The sequence below is a fragment of the Aricia agestis genome, chromosome 1 (assembly GCF_905147365.1).
Source record: "Aricia agestis chromosome 1, ilAriAges1.1, whole genome shotgun sequence".
NCBI classification, from domain to species: domain Eukaryota; kingdom Metazoa; phylum Arthropoda; class Insecta; order Lepidoptera; family Lycaenidae; genus Aricia; species Aricia agestis.
Window position 1 is genome coordinate 22,502,034 of NC_056406.1, and position 16,509 is coordinate 22,518,542.

The 16,509-nt window shown below is 35.0% G+C and overlaps 1 protein-coding gene across 1 annotated transcript in view; it reads right to left on the reverse strand.

The window, feature by feature from the left end:
• LOC121725888 (homeobox protein aristaless-like) overlaps nt 1-16,509 on the reverse strand; it is a 33,819-nt gene that overhangs the window by 9,373 nt on the left and 7,937 nt on the right. The window contains exons 2-5 of the mRNA XM_042113054.1: nt 10,468-10,625; nt 10,297-10,342; nt 5,419-5,594; nt 4,792-5,160 (exon numbers count right to left, since the gene is read on the reverse strand). Of these exons, the coding sequence (XP_041968988.1) occupies nt 4,812-5,160; nt 5,419-5,594; nt 10,297-10,342; nt 10,468-10,625 (729 nt within the window). The 3' untranslated portion in view covers nt 4,792-4,811. The remainder of the gene's footprint in view (nt 1-4,791; nt 5,161-5,418; nt 5,595-10,296; nt 10,343-10,467; nt 10,626-16,509) is intronic.

Genomic DNA, 16,509 nt, shown 5'->3' on the forward strand with positions numbered 1-16,509 from the left:
CACAAAAAATTAGCTTGATAGTAATAAAATGAAAAAAATCTAGGGAACCCGGACGCTTCAAATGAAATTATAATAAATGTGTAGAAAACAGCGCTTGCGCTGTGTTTCGCCGAGTGAGTGAGTTTACCGGAGGCCCAATCCCTACCCTATTCCCTTCCCTACCCTCAACTATTCCCTTCCCTTCCCTTCCCTACCCTCCCCTAATACCCTATTCCCTCTTAAAAGGCCGGCAACGCACTTGCAGCTCTTCTGATGCTGCGAGTTGCTTTCCATCAGGTGACCCGTTTGCTCGTTTGCCCCCTTATTTCATCGAAAAAAAAAAAAAAAATTATAAATGGAAGTAATTTTTATTTTTTATTTTAGACACATTCAGCTGCTTATATTGTTACAGCTAGTAAATTTTTAGTAAAGTTTACTAGCTGAAGCATGCTGATTGCTGAAGTCTGACCCAGAACAGTGCAATACAAGTCATAAAGTACAGTAACTAATATTATATTTTATTCTACCGATGCCGATGCTAGTGGAAGCAAAAAATGCATAATATAACAATTAATTTTACAGACTAGTCGCGGACACTTGTGTCCCGTCTGCGCCTAATATTGTGATGAACGTCCCAATTAGTTCAATATTAATATTTCATCGTTATTCAAGAAATTTATATTGCTTATTGAGCAGCTGTGGTCAAAAATAGACTCTGCAGTTTAATTTTAGAATTTTTAGGGCCTGTTTCACCACTTCCTGATAAGGCTATCCACCACTTAACTTGACAGATAGAGTATGGAGAATCTGTCAAATAAGCCTATCCGGCACCTTATCAGGAAGTGGTGAAACAGGCCCTTAGACTTCTTTTTGACGTCATTAATTAACTGTAATTAATTCGCAAATGGGGTATAAAGAGTGCGAAGTACACGACACCATCTCATCTAGTGAGTGTTTGTACAAAAAAATTCTAATATTTTTCATCTGCCAAGATTATCCATGGCACTTGGCGATTACCTTATAAAAAATATCTATGTTTATTTCGTAACTACATATAAATTTAGTTCATCATAACGATTACTTAAACAAAAATTGGTCCAGGCTTGTTGAAAGGTAGTTAACATCCATAATTAATACTATAAATTCTGCCTGTATCAAATAACAATCCGATGACATAAAAATCCAATTCCAATCCAATCTTCATCATAGTTTGATGGGGTATATTATTTATGGGGTCTTTAATTAAGTCAGGTCATTATCTACAGTCGTCATTTCCATCCCAAAGGGACCGTGTAATTGTTTGTCAAATAAATAAAATAAAATGTTTATTAAAATAATTTGAAAACTACATATTTGATGACTTTGGCCTTTGCCATGTGTTTTATTCTTTATGTTAATATTAGCATTCATCGTTTGAATTTTACTTTCTCCTTAATAACTAATTATTGAATAATTAATTAGGATATTATGCTCTATTTATAAAGAATTTCATGTTATTTTGTAAATAACATGAAATTCTTTATAAATATTTGTGCCGTTAGTATGTTATCGTGTTTATAAAAGCAAAATAGTGTTTGTCCATGCCTATTATGTAGAGTATGTGGCCAGAATGCCGCGTGTACGGTATTTAGGTATCGCAAGCACCGTATGTCACTTTTAATATTATATTATATTTGATAGCGTAGATATAAATCTACGCTGTCAAATATAATTTTAAAATAATATACCGTTAGACAAGTATCCTGCTCTCATTCGACTGACAGTTCGGTGTGAACGCAGGTTTAGGCTCAGCTGTTGCAGGTTGTTTGACGGAATTAGGATGGGCATAATGAGCCTGCGGTCGGGGGTCAGGGGACACGGCCCGCACGTAGCCCCTTCACCGACCTTGCCGGTCGAGGACTCAGCTGTTGGATGTGCGACGTGCGTACTTACCTCTACCTGCAAAATCATCATCATCATCAGCTTATCGCCTATCTACCATCCGTGCTAATATTATAAATGCGAAAGTGTGTCTGTCTGTCTGTTACCTCTTCTCACCCGAACGGCTGAAACGATTTTGCTGAAATTTTGTATAGAGATACTTTGAGACCCGGGATAGGACACAGAATACTTTTTATCCCGAAAAAACGTACGGTTCCCGCACGATAAACGAATTTTGGTGCAATAGAGTTGCGGGCATCATATTATAGTTGTTTAAATCTATAACTGCTAAACGTAAGCTCACAGTTCACATACGTGTAGTATTCTAATACTTTAGTGTAGAAACTGCAGCCATGTCCTTGAAATCAAACTGGCACAGATAATAGTTTTGCGTGTTGCTTTTTTTTGTTTCTAAATATAAGGGCTCCCACGCATAACTGCGAATTCTTGTTGCATCGCAAATATCTGCGACAAAATTCATAATAACAAAAATTTCGAAAATCGGTTCACAAACAGCGGAGTAATCGTTGAACATACAAAAATAAATAAAATAAAAAATTATAAAAATATCCACAGCCGAACACATCCACTCCTCGTTTTTGGGAAGTCGGTTAAAAACTACATTACGATGCGATTCCAATGCGATGCGAATTCGCAGTTATGTGTGGGAGCCCTAAGTAAGCTACCAGCACACAGCATCGCCAGAGTAGACAGAATTATAGAGTATGCCGGCTTAGAACTGATGTTGAAATTTTTAAATTAGACGTATTATGACAAAAATCGTCGCTAGGGTTGTTAACTTGTAACCTACGAATTTAAAACTATGAATATTCGCTGGACGTGTTCCTCTTTGGTCGTATTGTTGTTTGTGTTTTGGCACATGCGATGAAAATTGTCAGAATCCAATTTTGAAATCTTTATTTTAAATATTTAAAAATAAATTATTTCAGCCAGCGCGAGGCACATTCCGTTCATAATCCTAGTGAAACCCGACGAATTTGACAGATATTGAAACCTGTCCGTCTCTTTGCAGTCGAACTACTGGTAGTTATGTCTATTGTGGCATCGCTATCATATTCTGGCATTATGCATGGCTCGATTACTAGGCAGTTGACGCAGTCGACGAGTCTTCTAAGTTTTTAAAGAGTTTTTAAGACTTTTTAAAACTTTTACCAACATAATTTAATAAGCAATTATCTGATATTGTAGTTTGTAATAACTCGGTTAATTAAACTGAAATTCGATTAAATATTTAATAGCGTATTACCGTGACATAAGAAAGTTATTCCGAAGCATAAACTGCTCGTTGTCACGACAATAGGTGTAACTTGTAAGCTTTGGCGCATGCACCAAATGCAAGCCATCTAGGGCCTTATTCTCATGCCTCGAATTCCGTTTCGATAACCGGAAGTCGGAACTGATGGAAGCTCACTTTCGATTAAAATTAATAATTTGATTTTTTTGAAATTAATAATTTGCCATTATGGAATACGAGCTTAAATATTTACTTTATGTTGTTTTTAGTACTTGTTGTTATAGCGGCACCAGAAATACACAATCGGTGAAAATTTCAGAAGTCAGGCTATAGCGGTTCTTGAGTTACAGCCTGGAGAAAGACAGACGGACAGTCATCGAAGTCTCAGTAATATAATCAGTCCCGTTTTTACCCTTTGGGTACGGAACCTTAAAAAATGAACTAAAAGAAAAAACAACGTAAACTAGCTTACAAAAATAAATGAAATCCCATCAAAAACATTTTCATGTAAAAATCTTGCCAAGATGAGAACATAATATTATATAATATTATAGTAATATTATGTTCTCATCTTGGCAACATTTTTACATGAAAATGTTTTTGATGGGATCTATCTAGTCTTGTAGTGTTTTATTTATTCTAAGAGTAATAATTTGAACCAATTTTAAATAATAAGAATACAAAAACTAACAACACTTTTTCTAGTTATTAGATAGTAGGTAAATAGTCTTAGTAGGTAGCCTTTAATATGTAGTGACGCCGCTTATCAATTTTCATTAAATCACTATATTGTGATATATGAACGGACTCTAAGCTCTTCTGTATTATAAAGATAGAGCCTACCAAAGAGTATTTATTTTAATGTGTTAATCATTTATACCTGATCAGACAGAAGAAAGAAAACACGAAATCGGTGAAATATGTTTATTGTTAAATAATGTTCACTATATTTTAATATTAATTGGACGGTAAGTACAACCGTTAGTCCCTAGTATAAATAATTAACAAAATATATAACAACCTCCTTACACAGTAATTATTGTAAACATTTAAGGAACATTTTTCACATACTATCTACCTTACCATGAATATTCTAAATTCTGAAACTACTTTAGGTAATATAAGGTACGTTTATTATTATAATATTGTAATTTTCCTAACATAGCTTGCATAAGGTAGTATGAAGTTTTAATGCACGAATTATATTATCTTTTATGAAGGTAGATGGGTGAAATGTACATCTATTCATAATTTACTAAACAATAAATCTAATATTATTACTATTTACATAATACATTATTGTTATTTACAATGAAAATTAACAACCTTTACTAAATACTAAATAGTAAAGGTAGCGCACACCAATGATGAACTCAAAACTAAAATTATTTTCAATGAGATCCAAAATAAATATTGTATCTCCTTTCTCCAGTCTATGCTTAGGTACTAACACCAGGTCATCGAGTATCAATTGAATGGGGTAACAGGAACATTGCTTGCTGACCTCTTCTTCCAAAGGCTTCCTTATACCATCTGTTTGTACAGGTAGCAACTGGGATCAGATGGGGTAACAGTAACATGCTTAGATCAAGCTTTCTTCACCTATAGCCTATCTTACCCCATCAAGTCATTGAAACCATTAACAACAAAAGCACTATCAACAAATCAAGTCAGCTCTCTGTCTCAATATTTCGAGCTTCATCTCGTGCTCTCGCGCCGCCATTCTTAGAGCCGCGATGCTGGAACTCCTCATGTCCTCCGGTTGGGGGGGCAAAGACTCGCTTCCGGGGGAAATAGGGGGCGAGATAGACGGAGCTGGCGATCGGGTGACTTCGGGAGACACTCGGGTGGACTCGGGTGAGACTCGGGGTAACTCGGGTACGGCGAGGTTAGCGAAGAGCGAGTGGAAGTGCGCGTGCGACGCCGGGTAGAGAGGCGCGCCGAATAGTGGGGGGCGAGAAAGAGACGGCAGATACTGGGCGCCGAATAAGGGGGTGCCTGCGTACCTGTTGACAAAATATTTTATTAGCTTGGTCTCACAAAACTCGATAATTATGATGATTGTAGAGTGCTAAACATTGCAAATTACATATTTTTCATATACTATCGTGTAGATCATTGATCTCACCATTTACGACAAGTTTGAGGTAAGTGTTGAATTAAACAATTGTTGGGCGACAGATAGCCTACAGCTTCGGACACTTTACGTCCCTTTAAGTTATTTAAGCACAAATCAAAAGTAAAGTAAACGTATAGATAATCACCTAAAAGACGCTAGGGCGTTGTCAAACGGCTTCCTCAAGCCGAAACTAAGCTGGGTGAGCGGGGTGGACAGCGACGGCGCCGGCAGCGGCTGGCTCAGGTAGCCGCTGTACGGGTGCGCGTGGGGACCCACCTTCTCCTGCTTGCGCCACTTCGCGCGACGGTTCTGGAACCACACCTGCAAGAGAGGAGGTCGGTTAGAACCAATGACTAATGAGTGGCTCTGAAAATGTAAAAGTGGGCAGGTGTAAAATGGATTATGAAACGTCTTTGAGAAAAGTAAAAAGAAAGATGCAATAAAAAAAAAATGTGATCTCTTGATTAATTGTGAAATTCCTTACGACAATCACAGTTGATGGTTTATACGAAATTCTGCGCAAACTGTAGCTTGCGGGGGTTCTTAAATATCTCATTGTAATAATACAATTTGAACATAAATGTATATTTTGGTTTAGGTTGTCAATTGTCATGTAATAAAATTTGTAGGTTATTGTAAAAACACCCTTAACTACAAAACGGTCGTATAATGTAATTCGCGCAAACGGCACAGTTTACAACCTGCCGCTTACAACACTCACAACCTGCCGCTTACAACGCTCGTATAAATTGACACACTTTTTGTACTTTCCAATGTTAATTTATAGAGCTCGACTCTACTCGTCATTTACATAAATTTTTATTTAAAACCCCATATTCACTTACACCTTTTACTATAAAAACTTTATAAATAATGCCGGCCGTTTAGGCGGGACAGATATTTATAACTCTAGATATGAAAATAAAATTCGCGACGTTATGTTAATTTATAGTGCATGAACCTAAAAGCTTTCGATAAAATGACACGTAACAAATTGGATTTGCAAAACTTTGATTCATCGGTCGTTTTAGACTCCTAAATGTCGCCGGGTAGTGCGGATAAAGTGCAAAGACCAATCGCAGCTGCTGGAAATTGTACGCAAATACTTAGTTTTCGTTTCTGTGCGCTCTAGATTCGGGAGATTTATTACACAAACAAAAATATTGGTATCGTTTTCTAACGCTTGGCGCCTGGCGCTTACGATGTCGCGACGCGCGACGTTTCGAGATATTTTTTTTCTGAAAATGATATCTTATTAAAAATTAAGACATATTTCTAATAATATAAAAAAATCGGACAAGTGCGAGTCGGACTCCGTTATAGAGCAAAAATAGGCGAAAAATTGTATTTTTGTATGGGATTGCCCCCTTAAATTTTTATTTTATTTAAATATTATTATTAAATATTAAATACACATATTATATTGAAGGCCTTTGTGAAAATTTCAAGTGTCTACTTATTGCCATTATTGATTTCGAGCAAAAAAGGCTAAAAAAACATGTTTGTTGTATGAGAGCCCCCTTAAATATTAATATTATTTTGTTTTTAGTATTTGTTGTTATAGCGGCAACAGATATACACAATCTGTGAAAATTTCAGAAGTGTAGCTATAGCGGTTCCTGTGATACAGCCTGGCGACAGACGGACAGACAGACGGACAGACAACGAAGTCTTAGAAATAGGGTCCCGTTTTTACCCTTTGGGTACGGAAACCTAAAAAAATCTAAGCAACTTGTGCCACTTTATGACATACATTATGGGAGTAAAAAACCCATACAACTTAACACAGCGCGCAGCGGTACCCGCCAATCAAAACTACTACGTCCATAACTAAATGCTAATACATTTAGCTCTAATTACTTTGAACCGAGTAAAAATTTTTCTTGAGACATAAAATTTATTAATTTACATCGGCATCGACAAGAAAATGACTAAAAAGGGCAGATTGACTGACATAATTGTGCTACGTTCGGTGGGAGCTTTGAAAACTGACTTATATGGGATAAGTCGTCGTTTGTCGCTTGTTAAACGAGGGTTTTGCGTGTGTTTAGTGTTTTTATGAGATCAGGGTAGCGGCCCACCCGGGGACTGTGAGATTGCTAATAATACCTACCACAGTTATCTACTGTCAGAGAAAATTCATAGTGATAGCAGACCTACATTATTTGGTCGGGTTAAGTGAAGCGACTTACATTGATTCGATAAAACGGCACGAAATAACGTAGATCCGTCATATTCTGTCACTGAATCAATTTCTCTAATGGTACAATACTGTATGACTGTGGTGGGTACATAACCCTATTAATAGATAACAATACCGAGTTAAATAATTAGTTCCTTTTAATCAGTACTGTTTTTATTCTGAACTCGTTCTTAGGATTAATTATTATAAATAAAAAATAAAAATAAATTTAGTTATTGTAAATAGTAAATAACTAATAACTAATAAGTAATCCAGTAGATATAATCACAAGATACTGTATGTAATACACAATATAGTATACATATTTTAAGTTCCAAATTTTAGTTTTTCGCCACAATTTTACTGAAACTTATGATTTAATCATAAACGCTATTTACCATAATATTATCGCTGCATATTAAATTAGGAATTTAAAGAACACTGTAACATAACTTGTATGTAAATATAAGCCATAAAAGGAATGGCATTTAACGTTAACAAAACTAACGAGCTTAAACTTTTAAACCCAATTATCCAAAAATTTAATAATCCCTTCACTAGGTCAAAATATTATTATTTTATTCAAATTCCCTTCGACGATAAGGGCTACCCTTTCGTAGGGTCAGCGTACCTTTTAATTACTGAATCAAAAGTAAAGTTTACGCATATTAATATAATAATGTTATCTATGCACTTCTATCTAAACGGGGCGGCTTAAATGTACTGTGAAACTTAATAAATAATAATGTTTATTAATTTGGGCTACTGTAAATAAAATTATATGGCGTGGAACCTTCAAAAGTTGCGCGCAGACGAGACACCAGCGACCGCTACTTGGCGATCTTTTGACATACTCTTGCTGTCTCCAATATCATATAATTATTGTCATTGTAATATTTGACATTGTATCTTTACGAAGTGGTCAATAATGGCATATAATGGCCCGTCCTCGTCTAACAAATACAAATTCGAAAATTAAACAAATCATTTAAAATTATTCGGTTTTTACATCATGCCTGATAACAATTACATATTTAAAATGTTTAAGTAATAATAAACCAACAGGTTTTATATTTTAAGATCATTACTGAGATAAATTAAGATAAAATATTATTTAGTATTTAATATTTTAATTGTTATAACTAAAACAATAAAAATGTTTAAACTTAATGCGCTCCAAAACCTAGAGTAGTTGCGTACCTAAATAATTGTTAATTTAAAAAGTTTTTGTTTTAATCGTTCGTAATGGGTAAGGTAATTAAAATTGTTTTTTTTGTTTTAAATCATTATTAACGGTCTAACTGAATATATTATTACTACAATCAACGACTAAAGGTGATGAATTTTTTATTAAATCGTTAGGCCGTTTAAAGTATATTTCCTCGAATATTATTCAAATTTTATTGTTTATGATATAGTCTCAATGATTTAATGTGTAGAATAATATATTTGTTGCGTTAGGCTACGTATTAGTATTCAAGTGTTTCGATAATATCGTGACGACATAGGCTACTAAAGTAATCAGCTATTAATTGATAAAATCGTACATTCCTCGGCACATGTCCTTATATTTAAATATTCGCATTAAATTAATTATTAAATGTGTCCAAGTTTTGTAATCGTTATAAAAGCCTCAAATAATTGCGACATTGTGTTAAATACCGAATTATAGAAACGGCCTACTACATAATAATAATATGTAATGGTCTTCTTAAACTTAATTATGCTCTGTTACTTGTATTAATATTATATTGTAATCTGTGGCTCGGTGCAGACGCGCCACAGATTACAAGGCATCTCATCAAGTGACAAGTACCAATAACCCATGTAGTCTATGAAAAATATGTTAAATACAAAAAAAAGTGTCGTAGCTTTAGCATGATTGCTGGACGCGGCCTTATCTAAGTTTCAGAAAAGTTGTTCTATGATTAACTTTAAATGTTGTGCTTTAATAATGGTTACTGAGTTAGCTTGTTTAAATAAAATCTCATTTAGTTTAAATTATAACCACATTACACCAAACTTTGCCGTCGACAATGACGCTTCATACTACGCCATTAACCGCTCAAAAATTGTCGCGGCAACTCAAAGGAGCCGGTAATGTCTTCACTCCCTCATGTATAATTGCGTCAATGAAGTTTTACAACATGACATATCTGCACGTACTGTCGTCGAACAGTGTACCGCATTCCGACTCTATTTACATAGGGATAAGGCTCAAAAGTGGTACATAGGCTTGGCGACGACCGCACCGACTTATCACAAAGCCCGCGGAATATCTTCGCATCTTGTAAATAAGTCGTTAACTTTTTACCAGTTGACCTTTCGCGATAATAACGCCATATTTATTAATTATGGCGTGTTTCAACAAAAAATGATGGTAATTAGTCAATTAGTGTTTAAGGGAACCATCAAGGTGAAAGAAAGTGTAATTGAGGGGTTGGGTATTTGGCGAGAAAGGGACGGTGTCTCTGGTGATAAAAATGCTGCGGGGCTAAAATGGTCACATTTAGCAATTCTTCTCAATCAATTCAGCAAATAAATTGTCAAACTGACAAATGTCAAATCAGTACAAAAATATAGAAATGAATTGCAAGCAGAGTTGCATTTTGCAATTTTAGAAAAATGAATCATATCATGATTCTTCAAAGCGACCATTTTAGCCCCGCTGGTGTCTCTGTGTCTCTTTCTCTAACCGTAACTGCATAACGGAATATGGCTGAATTCTATATTTTTGTATTAGTGATAACGGATAATTTTTGTCAACAAATTAAGTTAAATGAATGTTGCATTCAAGTTATTTCGACAAAAATATTTAAAGTGGTTAGATTTGGGAATTACCTGAATTCTTGCTTCAGTTAGTCCTATTTTCAGCGCCAATTCCTCTCTGAAACAAAAAAAATATGATAAGATATTCCCAATTCATCAACACGTAATGCGTATGCAATGTTTCGAATTAATTAGACTTCTGGAGACAGGTAAAAATCGTAAAGCATGTTAATATGAAATTACCTGGTGAATACATCAGGGTAGTGGGTTCTGCCGAACGCCTTCTCCAGTTCGTCCAGCTGGTAGCTGGTGAAGGTGGTGCGGTAGCGGCGCTGCTTGCGGCGCGGCAGCTCCTCGTCCTCGTGCAGCTCGGGGGTCGATGAACCTTCCGATACACCCATCTGCGATAAGATGATAATATTGTGTTAAAGGTATGGTTGGGATGTAAAGAGCCGCCACGTGAAGGTGGAGTGAACAAAAGGTGGTTAGAAATATGCAGGCAAAAGTTGATAAAATTGAATATTTTGTACCGTCGTACAAATGGCGCGAAATTCATGTGGTGAATATCTATAGGCTGAATTTGACATAATGAGGTCCGCAATCAGCCTATAAATCAACTTTTCTGATAGTACCAAAAAAGTCTAAAAGTTTTTTTTTTCGAAAAATTGATATTTAGGCACTAGATTTTATAGTTATAAAGACCACTATTTACAAGTCTTTTTAAGAAGACAATATTACTTTTTATTTCAAAGGATAGTGAGTAAAATGTCTCGCAAAAGTTGATTAAACTTAACATCACGAATTGTCCGCCGCAAACAGACCGTGACCACGCCGAGTTAACAGTATATAAAATTGTTAAAATCAGAAATTGTAATTGTATGCATAACACGGCGATGTAACAGTAACATTTAGTGAAATTAACTAGCACGGTAATGCTGTAAATTTTTCTTAATTAACAAAAATCACATCGCATTGTATTTAAAAGATGTATTTATAAAAATGTATTTTGCGATTGGCGCACACGAGCTACTCTCGCCAAACATCTTGTGGTGTCGCGACCGCAAAGTTTTTTCCTTTATCGTTACTTAAGAAGACGTGCATTATTTATTCAGCGGTATCTAAGATAGTTAAATCCGTACTACCGTTACTCATCAACAAACAAATAATAGATAAACCGATAGGTAATATTATAAACCAAACAATCAATCCTTTATTTGCGATAAGATCAGTTATTATTAATAATTGGGGCAGCTGAACAATCGTCAGGCACAATTAACCGGCTATCGACTTCCTCATCTTAATTACTTCGGACAGTGGACACTCACCCTAACCCTTCAGTTAAAACGAGACACATTAATGTGATACTTAACCATCGACTATTATAACGTCATATAAATGTAAACACATGTTAATTTCAAACATTGATTTACCTACGCATTTCGAATATAAAGCTAGGAAAACCAACAATAAGAAAAAGAGTAACTATGGCGTTGTACAGTTTTCTTTTTATATACATTTGGTTCCTAAAAAATTGGATTGTATACTGGATTGGGTCTTTCTTAAAAAATTTTGCGATTTTTCATATTATTTAATTTTATCCCTGATAATACCTAATTTAGGTATATTAAACGTACAATAAAAGAAGGGCAGATTAATTATATTTAATATGGAATAAAATAATTAAATATAATAAACAATGGAATTATTTTTACAAGAATACATACGCAGCGAGGTAATTACGCCGTATCCACCAATAGCAGGCGTTCCAGCGCGTAGAGCCATTTTGAAATCATAATAAGTAATAACATTATACAGACGTAAAATTTAATAAGCTCATAAAATTAAAGAGAAATTCCAACCATTATTGTACTTTATTATTCAAATTAGAATTACGTATGGTAGGTGTTAATGAAAGGAGATATTGCAATTGCGGAGAATATTAGAAAACAAATTGTGTATGTAAGATGTGACTGATTTGAGCAGACTGGCTACATGCGTCTGATCGCTGTAGCAAGCTTAATCGTATTTAATTTCGGTAGCTACTTAATAATTATTATTTAGCTTCCGGAATTAGCTAACGACTATTGTATTGACTTCTGGCTGCCACATTTTGAGCTAGGCGGTATGTAAAGCAGTGACAATCGCTTAAGTTTACTCTATGCTAGTTTTCATGGTACTATAGGAGAAGTTTATTTAGAGGCAGATGGAGGACCTGCTTAATTTGGTCTCGTTATGTCAAACCCAGCTGACAAATCACAGCTAACATTGATTGACATAATCCGACCAAAAGACGTAGCCCGCGTTGGTCGACCGCCATCTGTACACTGCTTACGCAATGCAATAATTTGTGTTATATTCGGATAACAAAATATAATAAATAGGAGGAACACGATGGCCATTATACTTAATCCACAAATAAATATAGCTTTAACTTGTGCTAGTGTCGTTCAATTATTAAGATAGCAGGATAAACAACAATTTCGCAATAAAAGTATCATTACAACGCATAAAAGGCAATTATCAATCAAAAACGTATAAAACGTTTACAGTTAATAAGTTTAATTAAGAGTTAATGTGTTTATCGGAGAATCGTCGATTAGTTGAGTTCTAATCAAAGACTAATTACATTTGAGCCAATTTGCCGGTACAGTGGTTCAAGTTACAGTTAATTTTAACTAACAGCTCCATTAATACCGGGTTGAACTCGTCAGATGTGCTTTATGTTTTTTTTTCTAGAGAAAAAATTCGGCTTATTACTTACTACTAAATTTGGTCTAGTTATAGCAACATTCTTTATCAATTATCATACATGGACGTTTTAATTCACTGTTATTAACACTATGGAAATTGAATGCCGAATTGACTGACTTCACATTGATATTTGACGCAACATAAATCTTCAATTTTTAACTCTCTGAAAACAAGAGAGTGCCGCTTTCAGCGTTCTGTAGGGCATAATATAGGTATGCTCTCCCAGTCTTATCCACGTTGGTCCAGATTCCTAAAAGTATGGAACTACTTTCAGTCAGACCTTTTTTCAACTTTATAGTATCAGTACAGAGTTCCTCTTTCGGCGCTCTAAATTTTAAACGTATTATGCTCTGACTGCCATTCCTGCTGTCCTGGTCTTAGGTATTTATTCCGCACTGTTTCAGTACTGGAAGTTTCATAGCTCTATCCTAGACATCCTGTAGTCGGCTCATCAAAGCGTCTGGCAGCCGGCGTGTGCGATCAGGCGCTATGGAGCGCGACCCACCTGTTTGTTCCACGCGGCTACCCCGATACTTTCTACCCACTATTGGACTATTTACGACCCAATAAATACTAATTATCATCTAAATTAACTCATAACTGGTGTCGATAATGAGATTTTTCAGATTCCAGGTAGGCTAGAAACTTAATTGACCTAGCGTTTTATGTGTATCCAATTAACTGAAGAATAACAAGACTTTGTATCTACTTTTATATTTAGACGTGGGAGACCCATGCTTTGGCACGAATGGGCCGGCTCGATCGGAGAAATACCACGTTCTCACAGAAAACCGGCATGAAACAGCGCTTGCGCTGTGTTTCGTCGAGTGAGTGAGTTTACCGGAGGCCCAATCCCCTACCCTATTCCCCTCTCTACCCTCCCCTATTCCCTTCCCGTCCCTACCTCCCCTATTCTCTTCCCTTCCTTACTATATTAACCTATTCCCTCTTAAAAGGTCGGCAACGCACTTGCAGCTCTTCTGACGCTCCGAGCATGGGCGACGGAAGTTGCTTTCCATCAGGTGACCCGTTTGCTCGTTTGCCCCCTTATTTCATTTAAAAAAATATATTTCACCACGTCGCATGTTTTTAGAATCAGTACCCTACCTACCATCCTACTTATCTACTACCATCTTAGCAGGTTAACTAATAACTTCATGAGCTTATGAAATCATGTTATTGAGATTTGTTTCAGCTACAAAAATGTCTCTTTCCATTCATCTGCTGGACGTTTACCTAATCAAACTATATATTTACATGTAGATAAGTATATCTATGATCTTATAAAGAAGTAATAATTAATCACAGAATCTGCAGAACACAATATATTAAGTACGTATGTGGTCGACGATCAACAGTGTTATGAGATACCATCGACTGTTAACGATGTGGACGCTCATTATCCATCATTTAATTACACGATTAACATAATAATAGTGTATAATAACTTTAATTTAATATGCTGAAAACTCATTCCAAGGTTAGCGGTGGAACAGAATAATAACTGCCTCGTAAATGTATTCGAAACTCCGTGTACAAAATAGCGTTTTAAAGTTAAGGAGTAATTAAATGTTAATTGTTCACGACCTCAATATCGTCGGTAATGAAATAATTAAATTTTGGGGCTACTTGTTAGTTCTAAACGATATTGTAGACTTTAAATTTTGGCACAAAATATTGTTATATATTTTGTTAAATTCAATGTTTTCAATTTTTTGATCATTTTATGCCAATTATATTTATAACGTGGGTAAATGATTTAATATAAGGCTCAAAAACTGTATTGATTACAAATAAATAATAATTACTCTCAAATTGGTTTCATTTAACTTGCTAAATTGCCTATTGGTGATTAAAACTTAAACTTAAGTTGTACTTATTTAAGTAGATAATTACGGTAATTAACCTTATAGTTAGCTATATTTAGTATTTTAATACTTAATTAAGTTTTAAGGTTGTAATTTTCTTAATAACATAAAAAAGTTACATGGGTAACACCTTATTCCGTCTAGGAAGCCCACAATGATGTTCGCATGATATAAAATGTTTTTTTTTTTATGAAATAAGGGGGCAAACGAGCAAACGGGTCACCTGATGGAAAGCAACTTCCGTCGCCCATGGACACTCGCAGCATCAGAAGAGCTGCAGGTGCGTTGACAGCCTTTTAAGAGGGAATAGGGTAATAGGGGAGGGTAGGGATGGGAAGCGAATAGGGGAGGGTAGGGAAAGGAATAGGGTAGGGGATTGGGCCTCCGGTAAACTCACTCACTCGGCGAAACACAGCGCTAGCGCTGTTTCACGCCGGTTTTCTGTGAGAACGTGGTATTTCTCCGGTCGAGCCGGCCCATTCGTGCCGAAGCATGGCTCTCCCACGTATAAGCTAATAAAATGTAATTACTTCTAAGAAATATTGCATACTATTTTCAAGACTTTCCTTAAAATCCTTTTAATTGAATTTGGAATTATAAACTTGTTAATATTATAATATTATATTCTTTTGTTGTTCAGCAACATACTACGCTCTGTTAAGTCAATCATATTATGCCAAGTGTTATTCAAATATATATTTTAATTTAGAGATAATTATGAAATTAACATGATACAAAAGGCAGAATTAATATTTTTTTCACACCAATTAATACAAGTAAAAGATGTTAATTTTTTATTTATACTATATTTTATTATGTAGATTTCTCTCCGAAAGGCGTAGTAGTTACAAATGGTGGAAGCTACCGCATTATTGTATATTTATTGTAATTAATGTGTATATAATGTATGGTACTACGCTTCTAAATAAAATACATTGTATAGGTTTTAACAATATAATATTTTTAGAGCGAAAAATACTGTTAAAATTAGGAAAGTTAACTAAAATGAAAATCGCTTTAGATACCTAACTCCAAAGATTAATACGCTATTCGCCAATACCCACAACCTCCCCCTGTTTTGACGAGGGTTAAAAATAAAATATTCGTGGCATTCTGTAGGTACTTAAATGCTTCGATAAGCAATACAAACTTCAACCGAAATGCTCTAATTCTGATGTTTCACTTTTAAACGGTGTTGTTATACACAAAGGGTTTGTGTAGCACCAACTGTTAAATAAATAAAGAACATAATTATTGGCTGACTTCACACCGCTGCCTCACGTACTTTCTTCAAAATTAGATTACAAAAAAAAACTATTCAATTTAAACAGAAAAAGAAGTGTTCGGTTGAGTGATCAGATATTAGAATATTTGCCACTGATTGGGTCTACAGATGAAAAGGCCCGATCATACTCAATCGATTTGCAAAACCTCAGTTGATGATTAAGTATAATATAAACTTGAAGGTAGAGTTAATGCGCAGATAAATAATGTTGATTGTTAAATAATGAGTTTTCTTAGTAATATAGAAATTAAATAAATTACATAAATATTTAATATGCAATTATATGTTTAAAGTGTATAATGTCAATGTTTATAAATGAAGGATTTTTATAAGAAACTGTCATAAACTATAATTATATTTTAAAACAGGTTCTTATAAAAT